Source organism: Peromyscus californicus, unplaced genomic scaffold (assembly GCF_007827085.1).
Source record: "Peromyscus californicus insignis strain IS unplaced genomic scaffold, ASM782708v3 Scaffold_16__1_contigs__length_79575227, whole genome shotgun sequence".
Taxonomy (NCBI): domain Eukaryota; kingdom Metazoa; phylum Chordata; class Mammalia; order Rodentia; family Cricetidae; genus Peromyscus; species Peromyscus californicus.
The window spans coordinates 32,097,438-32,119,874 of record NW_026294458.1 but is presented as its reverse complement, the minus strand read 5'-3'; the positions used below and the strand labels follow the sequence as shown (position 1 = coordinate 32,119,874).

General features: G+C 42.1%; 1 protein-coding gene across 1 annotated transcript in view; it reads right to left on the bottom strand.

The window, feature by feature from the left end:
* Morc1 (MORC family CW-type zinc finger 1) overlaps positions 1–22,437 on the bottom strand; it is a 153,715-nt gene that overhangs the window by 95,966 nt on the left and 35,312 nt on the right. Inside the window, exons 9-12 of the mRNA XM_052739763.1 lie at positions 17,304–17,429; positions 9,547–9,626; positions 8,266–8,336; positions 5,747–5,811 (exon numbers count right to left, since the gene is read on the bottom strand). Coding sequence (XP_052595723.1) covers positions 5,747–5,811; positions 8,266–8,336; positions 9,547–9,626; positions 17,304–17,429 — 342 coding nt within the window. The remainder of the gene's footprint in view (positions 1–5,746; positions 5,812–8,265; positions 8,337–9,546; positions 9,627–17,303; positions 17,430–22,437) is intronic.

Below are 22,437 nucleotides of genomic sequence, written 5' to 3'. Positions count from 1 at the left end.
GCATAATGTCATCAATATGCGGTGAAACAATGTGATATTTTGTGGAAGAAACAGATAATCATTATCCCTTAATCTAAGTTATGACACAGGGCAGGAGAACTAATCTATCCTTGAGGCAAAACTGTAAAGGTATACTGCTGCCCTTGACAACTGAAAGCAAATTGCTTCTGGTGGTCCCTATGGACAGGTACCAGAAAAAGGCATTTGCAAGATCAATAGCTGCATACCATGTACCAGGAGATGTGCTAATCTGCTCAAGTAAGGACACCACATCTGGTACAGCAGTTGCAATCAGAGTCACTACCTGATTGAGTTTCCAACAGTCAACTCTCATTCTCCATAGTCCATCTGTCTTCTGCAGTGGCCAGACAGGAGAATTGAAGGGATATGGGGTGGGAGGCACCACCCCTGCATCGTTCAAACACTAAATGGTGGCACTAATTTCTATAATTCCTCCAGGGATGTGTTTTTGATTCCCTATTTTCCTTGGCAGAGGCAACTCTAAAGGTTTCCTTTAGTCTTTCCAACCATAATAGCCCTCACTCCACAAGTCAGGGAACCAGGGTGAGAATTCTGCCAACTTCTAAGTATGCCTATCCCAATTATACATTCTAGGACTGGGTGAAAAAAACCACAGAATGAATTTAGAGACTCACTGGACCTACTGTAAGTCAGACTTCAGTCAAAACTCCACTGATTAACACCTGACCTCCAGAAGCCCCTATTTTAACTGGAGGGCCACAAAGTTTCTTGGGATCTCTCAGACTCAGCATTAACTCAGAACCAGTATTCAATTGGACCCAGGAAAGACTGATTGTTCCCTTCCCCCAGTGTAGAGTTATCCTTTTAAAAGGCTGAAGGTCCCTCTGGGGAAGGACTGGCGAAAGGCTAACAGTACAACTTTAGGGGAATCAAAGAGTTCTGGGTCTGCAAACTGGCTCAAGTCTGACAATTTGTTTATGAGCCAAGAGTCCCCTTAACCACAATCCAGTGGAGACTTTTGTTCATTTGAAATTTTTTCTGCTTACACAGATGAAACAAAAATGCAGTAGGCTTCTTATTTATTTTGTGCTTGGAAACACCAAGTATCAAATTGATTAACCAGTACCAAAGATCCATATGAGTCATGCCACCATAAAAATTACTTTGCCTGTGCTGATCATTATGGGGCAGACCATTATGGACATTGCTTTGTCTCTGCTGCCCATTATGGCAACTACGATCACCTTGCCTTGCCTTTGGCCATTCAGTACTGCCACCTGGCCCTTGCTACTTCAGGGCCCAATTTAACCCACTGCATTTAATTCATCCAACTGAGCAGCAGCATCTTTGACCCTAAATTCTAGCACAAGGAAAGGGCAACAACAAAGCTCTTCAAATGTTCTGGTGCCTCTCTCACCATTTTGCATCTTATAGGATCAGTGATGAGCAGGTCTTCTGTGCCTTGGCATTGCGGAGGATTTGGTTTTACACAGCAAACCACTCTAGTATTGCAATTTCCCCGAGCCTCAAAAATCCCTTCATCAATACTAAGCCGGGGGATATCAGGCATCTCCAACTCCTTTTCAGTAGGCCATCTTCTGACAAATGCTTCAGTCAACCATTCAAACAAACTTTTGACAACCTTTTTAACTGTGCCAAGCTTCCATATTACACCTAGAGTTTCCACATAATGAGCCCATATCAATAAACTCAGCCTGATCCAGTTTTCTGTTTCTTCCACCATTATCCCACACCCTTAAATTTCATTCCCACATATACTCTCCAGACTTCTGCTTGAATGAGTAAGTAAACTCATTAAGCTCTTCAGTAGTGGAGCGCACCTCCTCATGGACTACATTTTCTACCTCCCCTCTGGGAGCCTGCTCAGCCTTAAGTCTGGTTATAGGTCTAGAGACAACTATTGGTAGGGCCTGAGGGACATCAGTATTGTCTTCCCTGACATCTCCTTTGGAGAAAGTCATTGCTAATTTACAGGATTAATTTCCTTTGTCAAAGGTAGAAAAGGCAATGTTTCAGGGGTGAAGGGAATGCATGTTCTGCTGAGGGTAAAGAGACTATTTCCTTGGGTGAAATAAACCCTTGAAAATCTGAGGATTCGAAGTTCTCAGCCTCAGTAGGTCCTCCCACACCCTGTAACAATGGGATCCAAGTTACAGGATCCCATTCTTTACCAATTAATGTCCCTACTTTAACCACAGATACTCTCTGAGGCTGGGACTTGAATTTTTACTGTAACTCAGCCAATCTTTTTTTTTTTAGTAATTTATTTACTTTTATTTTCTGTGCACTGGTGTTTTGCCTGCATGTAAGTCTGTGTGAAGGTGTCAGATCTTGGAGTTACAGACAGTTGTGCGCTGCCATGTGGGTGCTGGGAACTGAATCTGGGTCCTCTGGAAGAGCAGCCAGTGTTCTTAACTGCTGAGTCATCTCTCCAGACCCTAATTCAGCCACTCTTATAATGAAGGCTTCTTGTTGATTTTCCACAACTTGAGCTCTGTGGCTGCTGGAGAGAAGATTCTCTTCCAGGGCACATTTAGAAACCTTTAGACTGTTTATGTGCATCTGAGCTGGTCATTGTTGCCACTGAGTTCACTGTTGGCCTTCACCATATTCTGAGATGGGAGACGTTGCTTGATTTTAGCACGGAACTCATTCTTTTCCTTTGTCAGTTTATCCAGAGATGCTAGGAGCAACCAACCAGCATCATTATTTTCCTTATTTTTCCACAAATTGTCAAAAGTATTATATACAGAGTCACCAAATCCATTGCCTGTCACAGTTAGTGAGTCAGGACAATCAAATGCATTTGATTCCTTAACTTTGTAAAATAGTTCACCCCCATGGGCTCTCACTACTCCCTGAGTTCCTAGGAGGGGCTTTAGTAACTGTAGATGTTAGCAAATAAGAAAACCTGTTCCAGATACTTTTTAAAAGTCCATCCTTATACTTCTGTGGCTCTAGAACACTTCTGGTTAGAGTCCAGTAGTTGTTCAGTCCATAAGACTGAATGTCTCAGCTGGTCTTCAGTATACATCAAAATCCCAAAGAAGAAGGCTAGTGAAAGAATGGACTTGCCAGTGAGATTGAGGAAGGTAAGCAAAGAGAGGAAGCTTCCTTCTCCCATGTTCTTTCCATAGACTGCCAGCAGAATGTGTGGCCCAAACTAAAGGTGGATCTTTCCACCTCAAAAGATCTGGATTAAAAGTAGATCTTCCCACTTCAAGTAATTTAATTAAGAAAAATTCCCTTACAGGTGTACCCAGCCAATTACGTTTTAGTTAATTCCAGATGTAGCCTAATTGACAACATAGAACAGCCATCACAACAGTATTACTGAAAAATGATAACTTGGTTCTTTAAAAAAACGTTCCTGACACTGTATGTGTTTCCCACTTGCAGTTTATTCTCAAATTCCCAAATAATCTATGGAGACTGCACTGTGCCAAAAATGTATTCTCTGGCTTTCTCTCTAACACTTGCCAAAACTCAAAAGGTAAGTAAAAGCTAATAAAGTGAATTTACATGGCAACAGATAGGCTAGGACTATTGGTTTTTGTTCGTTTGTTTGATTTTTTTAAAAAACATTATCCCTCTACATTATATATTTTGTGACTTTTCTATTAAGTGTTAAAACAAAAAAAATGAGAAATAGCAGAATGTGATATAGACTGCCATGGTACAAGGAGGCTGCTGGAACTGTGGAACACACCTGGATGTAAGAAGCTGACTTGGCTCACATTCACAGGCAACCAAGAGCTACTTGAATACTGTGTCACACCAGCAACATGGAAAAATGTCTGCCTAGCCACCGGATATGGTGAAGACTAAGACAGGATTTTAGAAATAAATTTGGAATGATTAGAGGTATAACAAATCTTCCCTTCTCAGCCCCAATTGGCAACAAATAGGATCTTTCCTCTGCTCTCACAGGTTGACCTGCTGACATGAGTTAGTATATTATTACATAATGCTAAATGCATTTATACCTAAGGTAATATACAGATCAAAGCTGTTCTCAAAAATCCTAACAACGAGATCCCAATTCTGAAACAAACTAGGATATTGACAGTGCAAGGGGTCCCAAGACAGAGCATTAAAACATATGACATCATCGTCCCATGGAAAGGGACATGCTGATTGTCTAGAGTTAAAAAGCACAGGTATGGTAGTACACATCGTTAATCCTAGCATTCGAGAAGCAGAGGCTAGTGGATCCCTGTGAGTCTGTGGCCAGCCTAGTCCACATTGTGAGTTCTAGGCCAGCCATGGCTACATAGTGAGACCCTCTCCAAAACAAAATGAGAAAACACAGTATTTTCATGACATAATGCCATTACTCTGTATGCTAAATTTAAAAATTATTTTAAAAATTAGCACTCTCCAATAAAACCATTCAAGGTAACAACCATTATTGCCAGTACAGGTTAATTTTAATACATTTCACTATGGCTAGAAACAAGTTATCAACAAAGTTTTTGTTTCTGAAGACTAGAAATCTTAGTTTTCAATAGAAATTCCAAGGAAATTTAATTTAGATAATTTTGGTAAATCCATAACATCTTAAATTTACTTTTTGACATCTGCATGATTAACATTTTAAGCTTATATTTAAAGTTATAAATATATGACCAAAACTAATCACTGTTACCTATAAGGAAGTTTCCCAAAGCTTTCAGTTTTCAAAGTCTAACTTGGTTTGTGTAGCAGTAACTATTTGTTTAACTTGCTGCAAGTCCTACCTACAAATATCAAGAGTTGTTTTTTTTGATAGCCTTGCCATTTTTATTTTAAATACACATACGTGATACATTCCTTCAAGTGCTGTTTCTTAAATATGAAGCTCTCTAAAACAGTGGTTCTCAACCTGCAGGTCGCGACCCACTTGGGGGGTCGAATGACCCTTTCACAGGGGTCGCCTAAGATCGTAGGAAAACTCAAGATATTTACATTATGATTCCCAACAGTAGCAAAATTAGAGTTATGAAGTAGCAATGGCAATAATTTCATGGTTGGGGATCACCACATGAGGAACTGTGTTAAAGGGTCACAGCATGGGGAAGGCTGAGAACCACTGCTCTAGAGTAAAGGAAGATGACAGGAACAGTGAAGCAGTCATGTGATTGCCTGCTTGGGTGTCTTCAAACATCTTCATCAAGTCTAAACTGCCAAATTCTTGAGGGTTTCTGGCTTGTCTTCGACATTACATAGACACTAATGTATCCGTCAATAATAACTTCATCCGTGTTTTGCAACATGTGTCTTGGTTGGGGAAGCTTCATCCCATTAAGATTTACTATCGGCTGGAGAGATGGCTCAGAGGTTAAGAGCACTGACTGCTCTTCCAGAGGTCCTGAGTTCAATTCCCAGCAACCACATGGTGGCTCACAACCATCTGTAATGAGATCTAGCACCCTCTTCTGTATACATAATAAATAAATAAATCTTTGCCGGGCGGTGGTGGCGCACGCCTTTAATCCCAGCACTCGGGAGGCAGAGCCAGGCGGATCTCTGTGAGTTCGAGGCCAGCCTGGACTACCAAGTGAGTTCCAGGAAAGGCGCAAAGCTACACAGAGAAACCCTGTCTCGAAAAACCAAAAAAAAAAAAAAAAAAGATTTACTATCATAATAATCCCATGCTAATAGAGAGAAATTGTCATAATAGCTCCAGATCTGACCACTTAGAAATAACAACTTGGCACAGCACTGGAGAAGGTCCTCACACACAGAAAGCCTGAAGCCTTACCTCTGTTTCTCTCGAAGATTCTTATGCTTTGCTTCCACATCTTCCCGAGCTCTCTGCAATCCATCCTGGAGAAGGAGAATTTAGCTGAGTAGAAACATAAGGACACTGAATTGATGCAAACTGAGCTGATACCCTGTTATCTGAAGGTTCCGGGGCAGCAGTGACTGCTCGGTTGTCTAATGCAGTTCACATGATAGGAACTCCACAGACACACAGTTAATAGGTTATAATCTAGTGTTTCCAGAATGCACACTGAGTCCAAGGCTATTGTTTTCTTTGCACACATTCTAAGAGCCCTCCCTGCCTTCATTTCACTCCCTATATGGTCGATGGATTTTGACATAAACTACATGAAAACCTGAGTAAGGTATTCAGTGCATATAGGCTCTGACTTTTGTCTGAGGGAACAGGAATCCTAGATTTTGCGATCACTTAGGCATATTTCAGGGAGAAAAAGTAGTAATAACTTTTGTTAGTATCCCTCCTGACATGTCTCCTCCTTATCAGATTCTGGACAAACACTTCCCAAATGTTCCCTTGATAGGTTCCTCAGGCGTTATTCTTTTAGAGCGCTCTAAAGCCAGCTGACAGCCTGTCTCTCTTTTAATCTGATATACACTGGCTTGTTCCCCGATCCTTATCTCTAGAATGTTTCCATTCCCTCTACTTTAGGCTGCAAAGGAAGCGTTCATTATTACTGTTCTCATAGCTAAGAGCAGGCTTTTCTGGAGACTAGTCAGGAAGAAGGAGAGATCGGTAGGAGACAAAGGGGGACAAAAGAGGATAATGGAGGTGAATGGGATCAAAATGCATTATACGCATGTACGCAAATGTTATAATGAGACTCATTATCGTGGGTAACATATGCTAATTAAACCTTTTTTTTTGAAAAAGTATAGACATTGCCGCCTTTAATTCCTGTACTTGGAAGGCAGAGGCAGGCAGATCTCCGTGAGTTTGAAGGCAGCCTGGTCTACAGAGCTAATTTCAGGACAGCCAGGGCTGCACCAGGAAACCCTATCTCAAAAAACAAACAAACAAACAAAAAGACATTTAAAGATCTTCCCTCGCCACAGGTGACCAATGGTATCTCTTGGTGGTGGCACTCTTTTGGCGGCTGCATCACTGATAGAACACCACTTCCACTGTCTTTCAAGTTAAAAATGGGGGTGGGGTGGGGATAGAGTGCAAAGAATTTCAAATAAAGCTGCTTGGAAGCATGGAAGAAGAGGTCAAGAGTTCGGGCCATTCTGCTTTGCTGTCTTCTCTGCACTAAAGTGACCAGGACACTTCAGGGCTACAAAGCTCTGGTCAAAGACAGAACACTCTTCCAGGCAGAGCACTCCGCACAGGGACAGACAGAAAAAAGACCCTGGCCTGCGAGAGTCTTTCTCTCAGCTCTCATATAGAGAAGGCAAAGGCACTGATGCTCTTGGGGGGGAGCTTAAATTACAAATAAATAAATAAATAGATAAATAAATAAATAAATAAGCTCACATTATAAATAAATGAATAAACAAACAATATAGGTCTATTTTTTCCTTAAAAATGAAAGCAAGAATGTAAGAACCTTGAGAAAACCATGATTTTGCTTTGTTTGGGACACCTACACACACCAGTCTCTGTCTTCATCCCTTCTGCGTGACAGATCGGCTGGAGACTTTATTAGACAGAGCCCTGACTCATGGAGCTAAGGCCAAATCATTGCAGATTGATTTATTTAATCTGTAGAAGAGGCGACAGACAAAGCGAAAGGCAGTGACTGCTCTCCGCATTCCTGCTCATCTCTCTGCACGAACACAAGCAGCTGCAGTGCCTCGTGCATCACCACAGTGGAAGCATTATGCCGTGGCTTTGGTAAAAGCCGACTTGCAGTGCATATCTTGCAGCAATATTCTTTTTTTTCAGTTAGCTGCGGTATGCTATAATTAATAATTATAGTTCTTTATAATGTGCCTTACTCGTGGGCATATTACATGGATTACAGAGATTGTTTATGAACTCTGCAAACCGACTCACAAGAAAGGAGCTTTGTAAGCTGGAAGCATTGTGATTAATATTCATAATTATGGTCTATGATTCCTAGCACTGGGAAGAAGGATTGCTTATTAGCCCTCTTCTTGCGTTCCCCATTTATCTGGGTCCATGGAGAGCTACAATTTGAATAGATATTTCTGAGGACGCTTCATAGACTAGATACTTTTCTGCTATCTTTTCATTATTTTCTTTTCCTTGTACTGCTTTTCTTTTCCTTTTCAACAAACCGGCAATAAAGCCCTTTCTCCCTGCTCCAATTTCACCCCAGATTCTGATCATCTTTGCTCACCTCACCCTTCCCCCTTCTCTCTCGGTCTCCTCTCTCTACACTCACCTCATCTGTTTCCCTGTGCTGAAACTGCCTTCATCTTTTCAGCTTGTCTGTATTTGAGTTTAGAAAGTACATGATAGGGGACAATGGGGCAAAGGAGAAAGGCAAGTGGCATTCCTTGCCACTGAGGATGACTTTTTGCAGGTCGTACCTTGGCGGAAGACAAAGAAATTCTGTTGGGCTGGTTTCCTTTGACTTGCAGTTCTTTAAACCTGAGTTCAGCTGGAAACAGAGGCATCACAGTCACAACACAGAGAGATTCTTCCAAGCCATTTCTAAGCACGTCTTTTCTATACTTGTAGCCGTGACCACTGTGGATGGCACAGAGACCACAATCTGAAACCACCTGTTCCTCTCAGAGATCTTACTCATTTTAACTCTTCTATCTGAAGCAGATGGAAGATGCTGTTGTGGGTAATGGATGCCTGCTCAGCAAGCATCAGGAGCTGAGTTTGAATCCCAACCACCAACCTAAGAAGCAAGGAAAGACTGCCTGTTTATACAACTCCAACACTGTGGGGTAGAGACAAGCAGATCCAGAAAGCTCACTGGCCGGACAGCCAAGTTCAAATGGAAGGGAGAATGCGTATCCCAAATAAGAGGCAATTTTCACCTTTAACATGAGCTAACACAGCATCCTGACACCCAGAGTTTCTACCATCTCAATTAATTCATAATACGTTGGGGACTGTTCTGGCTAGCTTTATGTCAACAATGCACAAGCTATAGTTACCTGAGATAAGGGAAGCTCAATTGAGAAAATGCCTCCAGAAGATCTGGCTTCAGGAAAGCCTATAGGGCATTTTCTAAATTAGTGGTTGATGTGGGAGGACCCAGTCCATTGTAAGCAGGACCACCCTGACAGTCCTGAGTTCTATAAGAAAGGAGGCTGAACAAGCCATGGGAGCAAGGCAATAAGCAGCTCCCCTCCATGGCCTCTGCATCAGCTCCTGCCTCCAGGATTCTTCCCTGTTTGAGTTCCTGTCCTCACTGCTTTTAATGATGAAGTGTTATATGGAAAAGTGGATGAAATAAACCCTTTCTTCCCAAAGTTGCTTTTGGTGTTTCATCATAGCAACAGTAACCCTATCTAGTACAGGATCATACTTAAGATACAAATTATAGTTCAGTGAGATGGCTAGGCGGTAAAGGTGCCTGCCAGCAAACTAGACAATCTGAGTTGGATCTCCAGAACCTGCATCATAGACGGAAAGAAATGACTCCTGAAAGTTGTTCTCTGATCTACACACACACACACACACACACACACACACACACACACACACACACACACACACAGTGGTAAGGGAGCTACATTGACTGACAGTAACAGTACCCACAATGCCTAGAGCAGTGTTTTCCTGAGAATAAGTGCTCATTCACATTTGCTAAGTGGATGACCATAATGATTTGGATGGAGAAACCCATATACCCATTTTTATTGCTGCTTCTGCCTCCTTAATTTCAGTTTTAAACTTCCCTTTGAAAGAAGATGGAGCATACTGGTACTTTCTGGAAAGAAGAAAAGAATATAATCAAGTCAGATTATCATTTTAAAGTACACTAATAAGAGAATATTCTTCAATAAGACTATATACTCCAGAGATAGGCAATTGTTAAGAAAGAAATATTCATTGAGTAAGTCCCATCCAGCTGGTGCATTAGCAGACTTTATACCTATGAAAAAACATCACTTCTCTTTTAATGCATGATAATTTTACTTCAGGAAAATTCATAGTCAGGAAACTACAAATCAAGAGTGAGATAAAAATCTCTTCCCACACATGTGTTCACTTACACATGTAAAACAGGAAACCTCTCAAAAAGGGAAGACGAGATCACCCAACTGCTCCATTGTCAAAGTTTCTCTTTAATATACATAGTCCTCTCACTCAGATCGTCACTGACACTGGATAAATGGCTTCTCCCAGTCCCCAAGCAATTATCTCTACCTGACAGGCTCAGAAAAACACATAAAAATTCATTTGACCTACTAAAAGCCCCACTTTCTGCTGTATTGATGAAGAATCCATTTTTAAGGTCAATTGTTTCAGAATAGCAAGAAGATTCTAGAATAATCAAGGAAAACGAAATGTATGTATATACACCTATGTATCTGTGAACTCAAGGAAAACAAAACACGAGTAAGATCGGAGTGGGGGCACCTTCCCAAGAGCTGTTGACCAAGGAGGCGCCAGAGGCCCTCAAAAGAATACAGGTCATTGCTCCTGCTGTTGGTCGCCCACAAGAACAAGCTGCTAAGACCCTACTGCTAAAGGTGACACATGCTTTAGTCACAGGACACTGAAAAAGCAAGCTGGAACTGGTCTGGAAGCTTCCTCCCTGCTGGCTAGCTTTCACTGTGCTGGAAGGTGCTAAGGAGGCTTCTGGGAAGAATTATCATCAATAGTCACACAGCTGTGGACTCCAGCCAGGTACGATGAGCCCACTTGTGCCACAGTGGCAGTCTGTTATGGGAGTCGCTGACTGCCTCCGTGCTGGACTTGATGACTGCTCCATGGGAGAGAATTCACATCCAGTAGCACAAAACCTGGCCAACAGCCTACAGCTTGGGGCAGTCATGGGCCCTAATGGGGAAGCTGGTGTTGTTATTTTGCTAAATGAACACAAAGCGCCTGTCAAACTGTCTCCTAAATAGCTATGTTTATGCTCACAGAATAGTGCTACTGTCTGCTTTGGCCAGAGAAGCTTTTCTGCGGTGGTCAGCAGAGACCACAGAAACTCCTCTCTTGTCAAACCACAGAGAATAAATAACTTGGAATGACAAGACATAAACAGCCCATCTATAACACTATCTCCAAGACTCGGGGAGCAGTGCAGAAGAATCAGAAAGAGTATAAGCACCAAAGAAATTGAGTGGATGGAAAGTATGCATGGCTAACTTCTGAGCATGACATGGCGGCTGTAGTCTTGAAGGCCCAGCGGCTGCAGGTAAATGCTAAGATCAGACTCATCGGCATCCTGCCGTGGAAGTGGGAGGGGCTCATGGGAATGCACCGCTCTTTGAGGATTTATACACAGATAACAGCTGCTGGAGGCATGAGCTGAATAGTTGTTTTGTCAACTTGACACAAGCCGTGGTCATCTGGAAGGAGGGAACTTCAACTGAGAAAATGCCTCCTTCAGAATGGCCCATGATCACGTCTGTGGTATAAATTCCAGATAAGTGATTGATGTGGGAGGGCCCAGCACACTCTGGGTGGTGCCACCCCCGGGCAGTGGTCTTGGTTAGTATAAAAAAGCAGGCTGAGCAAGACAGTAAGCAGCTTTCCTTCCTGGCCCCTGCTTCAGTTCCTGCCTCCAGGTTCCTGCCTTCAGTTCCTGCACTGATTTCCCTTCATGGTGCACTAGAAGTATAAAAATGGAATAAACCCTTTCTTCCCCATGGTCATGATGTTTATCACAGCAATAGCTGAGAAAACTAGGACTGGAAATACATTTTCATCAGTGGTATAATAAGTTCTCACTCATGGTCCTGTAGACAAGCCTAATGAAATTCATTCACACACACACACACACACACACACACACACACACACACACACACACAGAGGCATGTATGCATGTACATGCACACACATACAAAGGTAGGAGGGGTTGCTTGGGAAGAGAAAGGAGATTAACAGAGACAAGAGAAAGTAACAAAGGTTGAAATATATCATGCTCATGTGTGAAGGTGTCATAACGAAATCCATTATCATTACAAATAATATATGTTAATAAAAAAACTCAAAGAAGAAAAGCTTCTTTGTGAACCAGGACACCCTGATGTGGTTAAAGCTACAGGCATTTAGAGAGGATCCTTGGAACCTGGCTCTTAAATCATCATAGAAAGAAACATTCTAAAATGTCAGGCTTACAACTCTCACTCTGTGCTTTTTTTTGCCTCACACTCCTATTGACTCAGGAGCTCATCAGTCACTCAACATCTCATTTTCAAAAGCACAGAACAGCCAGTTTTAAGTGTCAACATGACTGGGTTACAAGCTGCCCAGAGAGCTGGTAAAATGTTTCTTGTGAGTGTATCTGCGAATGTGTTCCTGGAGGAGTGGACCATTTGAAAGGGTAAGCTGGCAAGGAGAATCATTGTTTGTCTTTACACTGAGTGTGCTTTACACTAAGTGTGCATTGCACTAAGTGTGCCCCAGGGTGGTCAAACTATAGCCCCTGGGCCAGACTGAGAGCCACTGGCTTCTTCCAAGACAGCCTCACGTCTAAGACACCTTTTTGAGGGTTTTTAAATTAAAGGGGAAAAAATATGCAAATGTGTCTATGTACTCACTAACATGCTTCCTACAGAAACAGCCTAGCAACCCACTGGCAAAAGCCTTTAAATCATGGCCTCAGCTAGAAATGCTTTTATATGTTCTGAGTTTTTAAAAGTGTTTTTATTAAGATTTGTTTTTGTTTTTATTTTTATTTACTGGTATGTGCCCATGTATATGTCACATGTGTGCGGGTGCCTGCAGAGGCCCATAGAGGATACCAGATTTCCTGAAGTTAGTTAGCAGGCTGTTAATGGGTGGTAGGAGCTGAACTCAGGTCATCTGGAAAAGCAGCAAGACCCACTGAGCCGTCCCTCCAGCCCCATACACTAACTTCAAACAACGTAAGCAATAAAATGCAAATGCTTCATTGATTGCTGATACAAACAGGTCATACATCAATTAAATGGTTGGTAGCTAGAGTCTGCTAACAGTGTATTGATGATTCTCTTCCACTATCTAAACAGATGCAGTACAGAAGTACACAAGACACAGCAGCTTCATGATCAACTGGACTTCCCAGAGTCTTTCTGCCTGGGTTCAAGCCAATACTGTAGCCCCTCTAGGAGCGTAAAGTTGAACCAATTACATTTGCAGCAATTCCATTTCATCCGTTGCTGAATGACAGTAATGGTGCCAATCTCACAGGGTTGTTATAGGAAGTAAAATTTTAACACGTTAAAGAACTTAAAGCAATATTGGTTCACGGTATAGGTTGTTAATGTCTGATCCCTCTAGTTTGTGTTTTAGAGAAGAAATACATTGGGGACTGAAAATGAATTGCTTTTCTTCTCATAACATGAAAAACTTGTAAAATTTGATGAGTGACTAACATGAAAATGAAAATATTTTAAAAGTAACTAAATGTGTGGACTGTATGCTTGCCCGTTGGTTTTGTTTTGTTTTTGTTTTTGTTTTTGTTTTTTTGTTTTTTTGTCACCTTGACACAAGGTAGTCATCTGAGAGGGGGGAACTTCAGTGAGAAAATGCCTCCTGAAGATTGGGCAAGCTGGCCTATAGGCATTTGCTTAATTAGTGATTGATATGAGAGGGCCCAGCCCATGGTAGGTAGTGTCACCCTAGGGTTGGTAATCCTGAATGCTACAAGAAAGCAGACTGAGCAAGCCATGAAGAGCTAGCCAGTAACAGCACCCTTCCATGGCTTCTGCATCAGTTCCTGCCTCCAGGTTCCTGCCCTGTTTGAGTTCCTGTCCTGACTTCCCCCAGTGATGGATGGTTACCTGGATTTATAAATGAAACAATCTCTTTCCTCCCCAATTTGCTTTTGGTCATGGTGTTTTTCATAGCAACAGAAACCCTAACTAAGACAGACTGGCTGTGCGGCCCAGTAGGAGAATGCTTACTTAGAATACCCAAGGACCTGGGATCTAGCTCTAGCACAATAAAAACAAAACACACAGCAACAGGAAAACCAAATGGCATCCTGTATTCTTGCACTACAGGTTCAACTGGCATTAATTCTATGATCTAACTTTGTAGCACTCATTACTAACTTCCATGTCCATTTTGAGTGAAGGTAAAAGATTGACCACTGAGAAGAAATACCTCTAAAATCTAAGGTGACGTTATAATCAGTCTGTTCCCTTGATTTTTCTTTTACACTGAATATTGCTCATTCAAATCATAACCTCGGTGTAGTCCAAATTAGTCTCTACTATACTCAGAGAACAGCAAATCTAAGTTTGAAGGCATGCAATTATTGGTGACCACATCCTGAAATTATGATTTGCTTTTAAAAATCATGTTCTAATCATAGACTTTATCTGGTTTGAATCATTCATTTTAGGTCAAATTATATTTTACAATCAAAATGAAATTAAGGGGATATTGTTTAAACAATGAAGCAATTTTTCAAAGAATGTGAATTAAACGATTCAAGCATTTTTTTTTTTGTACAAAGTAAAGGTGGCACTGGAGGTGCCCACTCTGCATTGGTGCTTAATTTAAAATAATTGGCTGAAAACTGAGTGAAAAATAACCTGATCCCAGACGATCTGCATAGTGGTCTATAACTTCAACTCTGGAATTGTTTGTGACAATTTAAGCAAACTCTGTGCGTACATTTCTAAAATTTTAAGGTGGTAAATCTGTCCATGCCCACAAACGAAAGAACGGTTGTTCGAATCTCCATTCCCGAAATGGAAGCCTCCTCCTCCACCGCCGCGCTGGTGCTTCTTTGTGTATCCCCCGACTCACTGCTAACGATATCTCAGAGGAAAAGAGTTGGAGTAACGCACCCATCCACTGGAGCAGAGGGAAAGGACTCCCCCTAGCTCTTAGTTTCTTAGTCCCTCACCTGAGGCCACAGGATGTGTGGAGGTCCTGGCTCAGTCCTCTTATCTCAGTGGCTAGGGTTTTTCTCACATCTACCCACTTCTGCCCACACCTCAAGGTCAAGGCAGCTGGAAGGGCTCCTTCAACTTGACTCTCTGCATACCCAAGTACAAGGCAGTGATTGGGAAAGGTCGGGTATGCATCCATCCCTTCACTGTGAAAACACCCTGACAGCATCATGCCGGACTAGCTCTGTCTTCTGTCCAGCCATCCCAGGTCTGCCTTCCAGAACTTTACCAATCACATGGCAGCCTTTCATGTCTGCATTCTGCAGAGTCCTCTCCCCTCCATGGGAAAATCCTCAGGTCTCTCAATGGTCTGTGGCAGGTAGCTAGTCCCCAGGAAAGAGATATATTTCAGCAGCTTGTGACCCTCCCAACAGATCTGATTCTGGACTTCTCCCTCTAGACACAGTTGATTAAGTACTGTGACTATTTTGTTCTACAGCTAAGTTCCATAACCACATTTAGCAACCATGAGACACTACGAAATAAAACCAGCCTTCTGGGTCAATTACAGCACTGATGCACTCTTTCATGTAAATCCCTATCAGGTCTGTGTTTACATAGTACAGTGTTAAAAGTCTAGAGGCTGATCTGTCAATTATTCACTTCATATTTGCTTACTGAACTCCAACCCTTCACACCCTGTTTCTGGTACTGCTTATACGATCTATCTCCACTATGCCAGGGTCAACTATGAATTAAGAAGCATTCACGCTTGGCTCTTTTAGTCAAGTTCCTAATGAAAATACTGAAGAGAGTATGATGAAGGAGAAGAAGCTGGTGGCACTGAGGGACACACATCTGCATAACAGCTGCTTCCTGGCAGAATGGAGCCAAGGATATCACTTCGGAAGGTGGATGCAAACATACCAGGATGGGAACATCAATTGTTGCACAAAAGTGATTCAGGTTTAAAACTTAGCCTACTGAAAATTCCTCAGGAAATGGAAACAAAGCCATCTTCTAATGGTTTGAACATTTTCCTTAACCAAACTCACTAAGAGGAATCATTTGAAAAGACGGGCTGATTCATCTGGGAGCTCCTTGGTACCTCCCACAAGAAGGAGACTGATGGAGAGGAAACATGTCTGATATTTACTAGGGAATGAACAGCCTGACATGGTCTCAGCCTGTGCACACTTTACTTTCAAAAGATGAGCTTCAGTATAAACAGAAATCAAAATTAAAGCTCGTGAGAAACCCGCTGGTGTTTAGGGAGGGCACAGAATCAAAACGATCTGTATTTTCAATATTACATCTCTGTGAGGAATTTTAAAGCCCCAGGCTAGAAACTGATTTTTCATGACACCATGACAACATAATAGATGGTGAAGGTCTTTTATCAAAAGTTAATGTGATATAAGAGGAAAGAGCACCAAATTTGGATTGGTTTAAAAAAAAAAAAAAAAAAAAAGCCCAGAGCCAGAAGATTTGCGTTTCTGTGCACATCTCTAACATAATGATGATTTAAAACAAAACAAAACCCCAAAGAATTGCTGCAGAAAATAATATAGGTAAAGAGTACATATTTAACCAGCATGCAAGCATTGTTTCTCCCAGTGGATGGTAAGCTCCTTAAGTGAGAATCACTCTCCTGTGTACACTACAGTCTGACTCACAGATTAGGCTAATCTCTTGTACAAATTAATGACCACCCAGAAAACACAGCAGAAGTAAGAAAAGATCATTGCAACTGCATGAGTAAGTAGGCAAAATCGATTCTATATCATGAAAATTCAAGCTTAATTTTTACATTAAAATATATAAAAATAAGGGGCTGGAGAAATGGCTAAATGGTTAAGAGCACTGACTGCTCTTCCAGAGATCTCAGGTTCAATTCCCAGCACCCACATGGCAGCTCACAACTGTCTCTAATTCTAGTTCCAGGGATCCAATGCCCTCTTCTGACCCCAATGGGTCCTGTGGTCAAGTGGCACATAGACACACGTGCAGGCAAAATACCCATACACATAAAATGATAAAATAAAAATAATTAAAAAGAAGAAAACATTTAATTCATACATATATATTATAAATGAGTCAGGTATTTTATGTCTGCTCATTCTATATGTATACCACATACAAATGTAAGTCATGCACTGCTTCATGATAGGGATACTGTATTATAGTCTGGGAACTGTGTCATCAGCCATAGAGTGTACTTACAACACTAAGACACTAGTGTCACCATTAAGTGGTAAAAATCCTATGGTATCACTATCATATAAACTCATCCTGAAGAACACCATTATATGTAACAACACCGTATGAAGCTTAATAGTTCAAATGTACTACGTAAACAGAAAACACATCCAACTGTGTTCTCTGCATGGAAACAATGACAACTAACGCACTAAAGTGAATAAGCAATTCCTGTTAAGGGTCCTTATCACACTTAGCATATTCCCTGCACGGTTCAGTCTTTCCTGAGAACAATGTGAAATGTGTACCACCAGTCAATGCCTTCATCTTGAGAATTTAAGGAGTTCTATCAATTGTATATGTAAAAACCCCGGGAAAATAATCAAAAGGAAACATGTTACCTGGGTTTGTAAAGGGAATAATATAGGTGCTTTGTCTGAACTCTTTTGGCTTGAATAAATATTCTCATCCGAGGATCAAAATACAGAATAGCTGTGTAGGCTCTGAAAGACCGTCTCTCTGGAAGTCTGAAATAGAGAATGCCAAAGGTCACAGAGTAGAGAGGACACTTCTCTCTGAGAAGGAAAAATAATCAAATGTTCTACTACTAAGCGCTGTCTTAGTTATTTCTCTGTTGTTGTGATAAAACACTATGACCAAGGCACCTGATATAAAGAAGAGGTTACAGAGGGATAAGGGTCTATCACAGCAGGGCAGCAGGGCACCAAGCAGCAGGCATGTTGGCAGGAGTAGCAGCTAAGAGCTTACATCTCAAACCACAAACAAAAAGCAGTGAATGACCTGGGCTTTTGAAACCTCAAAGTCCACAGCCCCAGTGACACAGTGCCTCCAACAAGGCCACACCCCCTCCTTCCCAAACAGCTCTACCAACTGGGCATGTTCAAACATGTGAGCCTATGGGGTTCATTCTTACTCATATAATCTGGATGCTCCCAGAAACTTCTTTCTAGAACTAAGGATGCTGCCCACACCAGCAGATCTTAAAACACTTACTGCATTAAGTCTCTCAACAGAAGGCAAACATAGATAAGAAATTTTTCAAATTTGTTGGCAACTAACCAATTCTAAGAAGACATACCCGTCACAGAAAATATACTTTACATTAACTGACCCAGCAAGTGACCCAGAAGAACAAAATCAAGTGAATAAACAATGTAATCTTCCTGCTCAAACATAAGTGATTGTAGGCTCGCACAAACAAAAGGAATTTCTGCTAAGCAGTTGTGAACAGAGAGATACAATGAAAAAAAGTCTTATTGGCTTTCCGAATTATGAAAGGGACATATACAACTGAATTCCCCATGTACAACAAGTATTAAAGTAAGTACTTCCGGTCAGCTGAGAGGAGACTCTAACATGATGGGTGAAAGAAGAGAAACAGAAGAATGAAGGATAGCAAGACAACAAATCAGGAGTAAAAGCCATGTCAGCAGCCTGAGGAAAACTCCTGTGGTAAACTGCATGCTGCTGGGAATCTTCTGGGACACTGAGCTTGTTAGCAGACCTTAAATATTAAAGTCTACTTGTGAGCTGTAAGTATTCTCCAATTAGACAAGAAACACAGGACAAAAAGCAAACTGAGCCCGGCTTAAAAGGTGCCGTGCTGTGCTTCTAAACCACAGAAAAGGCTCCAAGGTTAAAGAGAGAAAAGGGAGCCATTCTCCCTGGTCCAGATGGAGATGATGAGATGGAGCTGTGAGTCTATCTGAAGGATTTGCTCAGCAGGTTCTCAGTCCAAGGGCAGAGCTTCAAGGGACTCTGGAAACTGAGGTGAAGCCTTAAGTAACCCAAGGCTTTTCTGGTAAGATACAATTTCCTTTGGACACCATCTGAAGCTCAATAAAAGATAGGAAGTTTCTTTCAATTGTTCAAATTTTCTGACATAAATTATGTCAAAGTACCTAGTATGTGGCTGCTATGTCATAAATATCAATGCACTTTTTAATTTACTTCTAAGTTAGCATACTAAGTAATGAGTTTCTTTATTACAGCATTATCATGCATGTATGTCATCACTAATGCACTTTTAATGTAATAAGAGAAGCTATATGCATTACAGTATTGCACTATTGTGCAGTTTCATTTAGTAACCCAGGGGTTAGACAATTTATCTCTTCCCTTAGTCAAGAAAAGAAAAACAGTAATTCTTCTAATGCTATAAACATTCCAAGGTATCCTGCCATTGCTGAATTGTGATTTGCAATTGCCCAGAAGCTGGGAACTCCTTATTTGCAGACGTCTCAAAATGGACACACCATTGTCATCTGAAGGTTAAAATCAAGAGTAATTCAGAGAGACGCAGATTCCAATCAGGGGTAGGGTGTGCTTGCCAAGTGTGCACAAAGTCCTTGGTTCAATTCCCACTATAGTAAAAACAACAGCATTATTTAGAACAAAGTTTATGAACTGGAGAAATATGGTGAGAATTCAAAGTTATTAAACAAGTTCTGGTATACACAGATACCACTCACTTTCTACACACACACACACACACACACACACACACACACACACACACACACTATGTATGAACAATAGGAACAGTAATACTTCTGTTTGTTTTGAGGCCCAGGATGACTTTGCTTTTTTTAGACAAGATCTCTGTGTAGTCCTGGTGCTCGCTCTGTAGACCAGGCTGTCCTCAATCCCACAGAGATCCTCCTGCCTGCCCTCCCAGGTGCTAGTATTAAACATATACACCACCATTCCAGTCCTTAGGATGACTTTTGTCCTGCAATCTTCTTGCCTCAGCCTCCTTAGGACTGGGATTACAGATGTATCACTATGCTTAGCTAACACTTCTATCTGTTGATGCTGCATTCATTAATTCAATACATATAGCTAAATATCCATACCATGCCTGTCAGGGGTCATCAAGACCTCCCTCTGTGAGACAACCCACTGGAAGGACTCATGACTAAGATGTATCACAGATCTGTAAGGAGGACACACACAGGTGCTGAGAGGAAAGAGGGGACTGTGGAGCAATCCATTTGACAGCCTTCTTACTTTTTTTTTTCATTTACATCAGTTCTTTATTGCTATCATCAGACATCTGACAGAAATAACTTAAAAGAGGAAGGATTTATTTGGGCTCCTGATTCCGGTGATGTCACTCCACGATCACTTGGCCCCAAACACTTAGGAGGAGCATCATGGAGGCAGAAGAGTGTACAGCTTTTCACTTCATGGCTGATCAGGTAGCAGAGAGCTCAATGGGACAAGGCCTAGATAACATGCCTCCAAGAACCCCTTCATAATGACCTACTTCTACTAGCAAGGCTTCATTTCATAAAGCTTCCACAACCTTTCAAAATACTGATTCATGCTGGAAACTAATGATTCCATACATGAGCCTTTTGGGAACACAGTGTCCGAAGCATAACATTTCCTTTTCACGAAGGTCCACATAGCACCATCGTCCCCTGCTATGAAAATGCAGCACATACGCACTGTGTCTCATCTGAGGGAAATTCCTGAAAGACTCAGCACACAAGGTCTGGGTTTGTAGGGATCCAGTAGCATAAGCACCTGCTACCTACAGTGCGTCCAAGTTCCAGAGAGCCAGAAGGAAAGTGGGTTTTGGAATAAGTCATTATCCCAGCTCCATTTCTGTTGTTGTGAGAAAGATCCTGACAAAAGGCAGCTTAGGGAAGATCGTTTTTCAGCTAATAATTCCAGGTTAGTTTATTATGTCAGGGAGGTCATGGTAGGGGCTTCAAGCTTCGCGTCCACTGTCAAGATCAGAGTGAGAATATAATGCCTGAATCTTTGCTTGCCTGCTTCCTCCCTGCTAGCTTTTTCCTCTCTCATATACTTCAAGACTCTGTGCCTAGGGAATGGGGCTGCCCACAATGAGCGGGGTCTTCCTACATCAGCTATCAATCAAGACAGTCCTCCCCCGACATGTACATAGGTCAACCAGATATAGATAATTGGGAATTAAGACTCTCTTTCCGGGTGATCCTAGTTTGTGACAAATTGGAAGTTAAAACTAACTGGCAAAGTCCAATCGTTTGCACAGTCTAGCTGCAGCAAGGCAATGTGATCAATTAAATGAAAGGTTTCTTTCAGTGTTGGAAACCCAAGTTACTAAAAGCCAGCCATGGGCCATCCTTATTAGCCAGCTCTTCTGAGGCTCAGTGCAGCCTTATCTCTTTTCTACTCTCGTGTTTTCTTCAGCTCCTGCTTGTGACGAGCAGAATGGCAACACTTCTCATTTTTGAAGTCTGCAGTATAGAGAAAACAGGGCTAACTACAGGACACCAAGATTTTCATGTTCTGGGCCAGCTAACCCTGGAGCCTCACCTCTTCCCAGCTTGGATGGCCCTTTCGAACTACTCTCAGTTCTCAAACACGGCTCACCCCACCTCATCTCCTCCAGCCCATGGCACGTGCTGGTCCTGTTCACTCTCGGCTAGCTCCTTTAGACCTCTCCAGATGCACCCTGGAAATCTCACTTCCTCTGAAGTCCTTGCTCACCTCCAGAGTGGTAAGGCCCTCTCCTCTGTTCTCCCCTCTTTCTGTACCTCCTGTCACGGCAGCTGACACTTGGAACTGTCTCCACCTGTGTATACGTCTCTCCACCAGGCTGTAAATTCCATGAGGCTAGCGACCTCATCCTTTAAATAAATGTTGGTTGTATGAATGAATGACCACTCACGGCTTCTCTTCCTTAATTCAGAATGAGCCGCAGAGCACTCCCTATGTGACGAGGTCTTTTCTTGGAAGACCATCGTCAGTGGTGATGCTATCAGATTACATACAAATGCCCAGTCGTCGGGATATCTTCAGAAGACAAAGGACCGCTCTGTTGCTCTCCATTTGTAAGGACCCACTTTGCATCTGTCGTCTTCAGGGGCTTTTCTTGTCTCATTTCTACACAGATGTCCTTCCTTTCTGTCTCCTCATGCTTTGCCAGGGGACTCCGTATCTGTATCGCTGCTGCGTGTTTTCCCTTTTCGTTTTCTATTTAATTGACTCTGATAAGAAACGGAAGAGAGCCACTCTCCCCATCTCCCGCCCTCCCCACACAGAGTCATGTGACAAATAGGAGTAAAGAGAAAGCCATTTTAAGGCTGCGGAGTCAGGGGAATAGAGTGGGGGAGGGGCAGATTAGAATCGATGTTCTTTTCTCTGCTTAGACTCGAGTGTGTCTACCATTTGGCTTCTAGGGTCTGCTCTGTCTGCTGGCACAGTAGAGTTGCCCAAGGGTAACAAGAACAGAAGAAGGGCACGGATAAGAGAGTGAGGGGTTACAGCCAGGTCTCACCTTTACCTACTGATTCAGGTCCCCTGGGACTGGAGTTGGAGAACGTGAGCTCTTTAAGGCTGCCCCCAGATTCCTTCCCTCTATGAAGTTTGGAAGTCACTACCTAGTAGATCTGGCTGGCAGGTGATATGTAAAGCAGAGGAACATGAGAGAGGAGAACGGACTCAGAGGTGTTTAGAAATAGAACATTAGCTGAGAAAGCTAGTCCCTACACATAGCCACAAAGGAAACCAGACAACAGA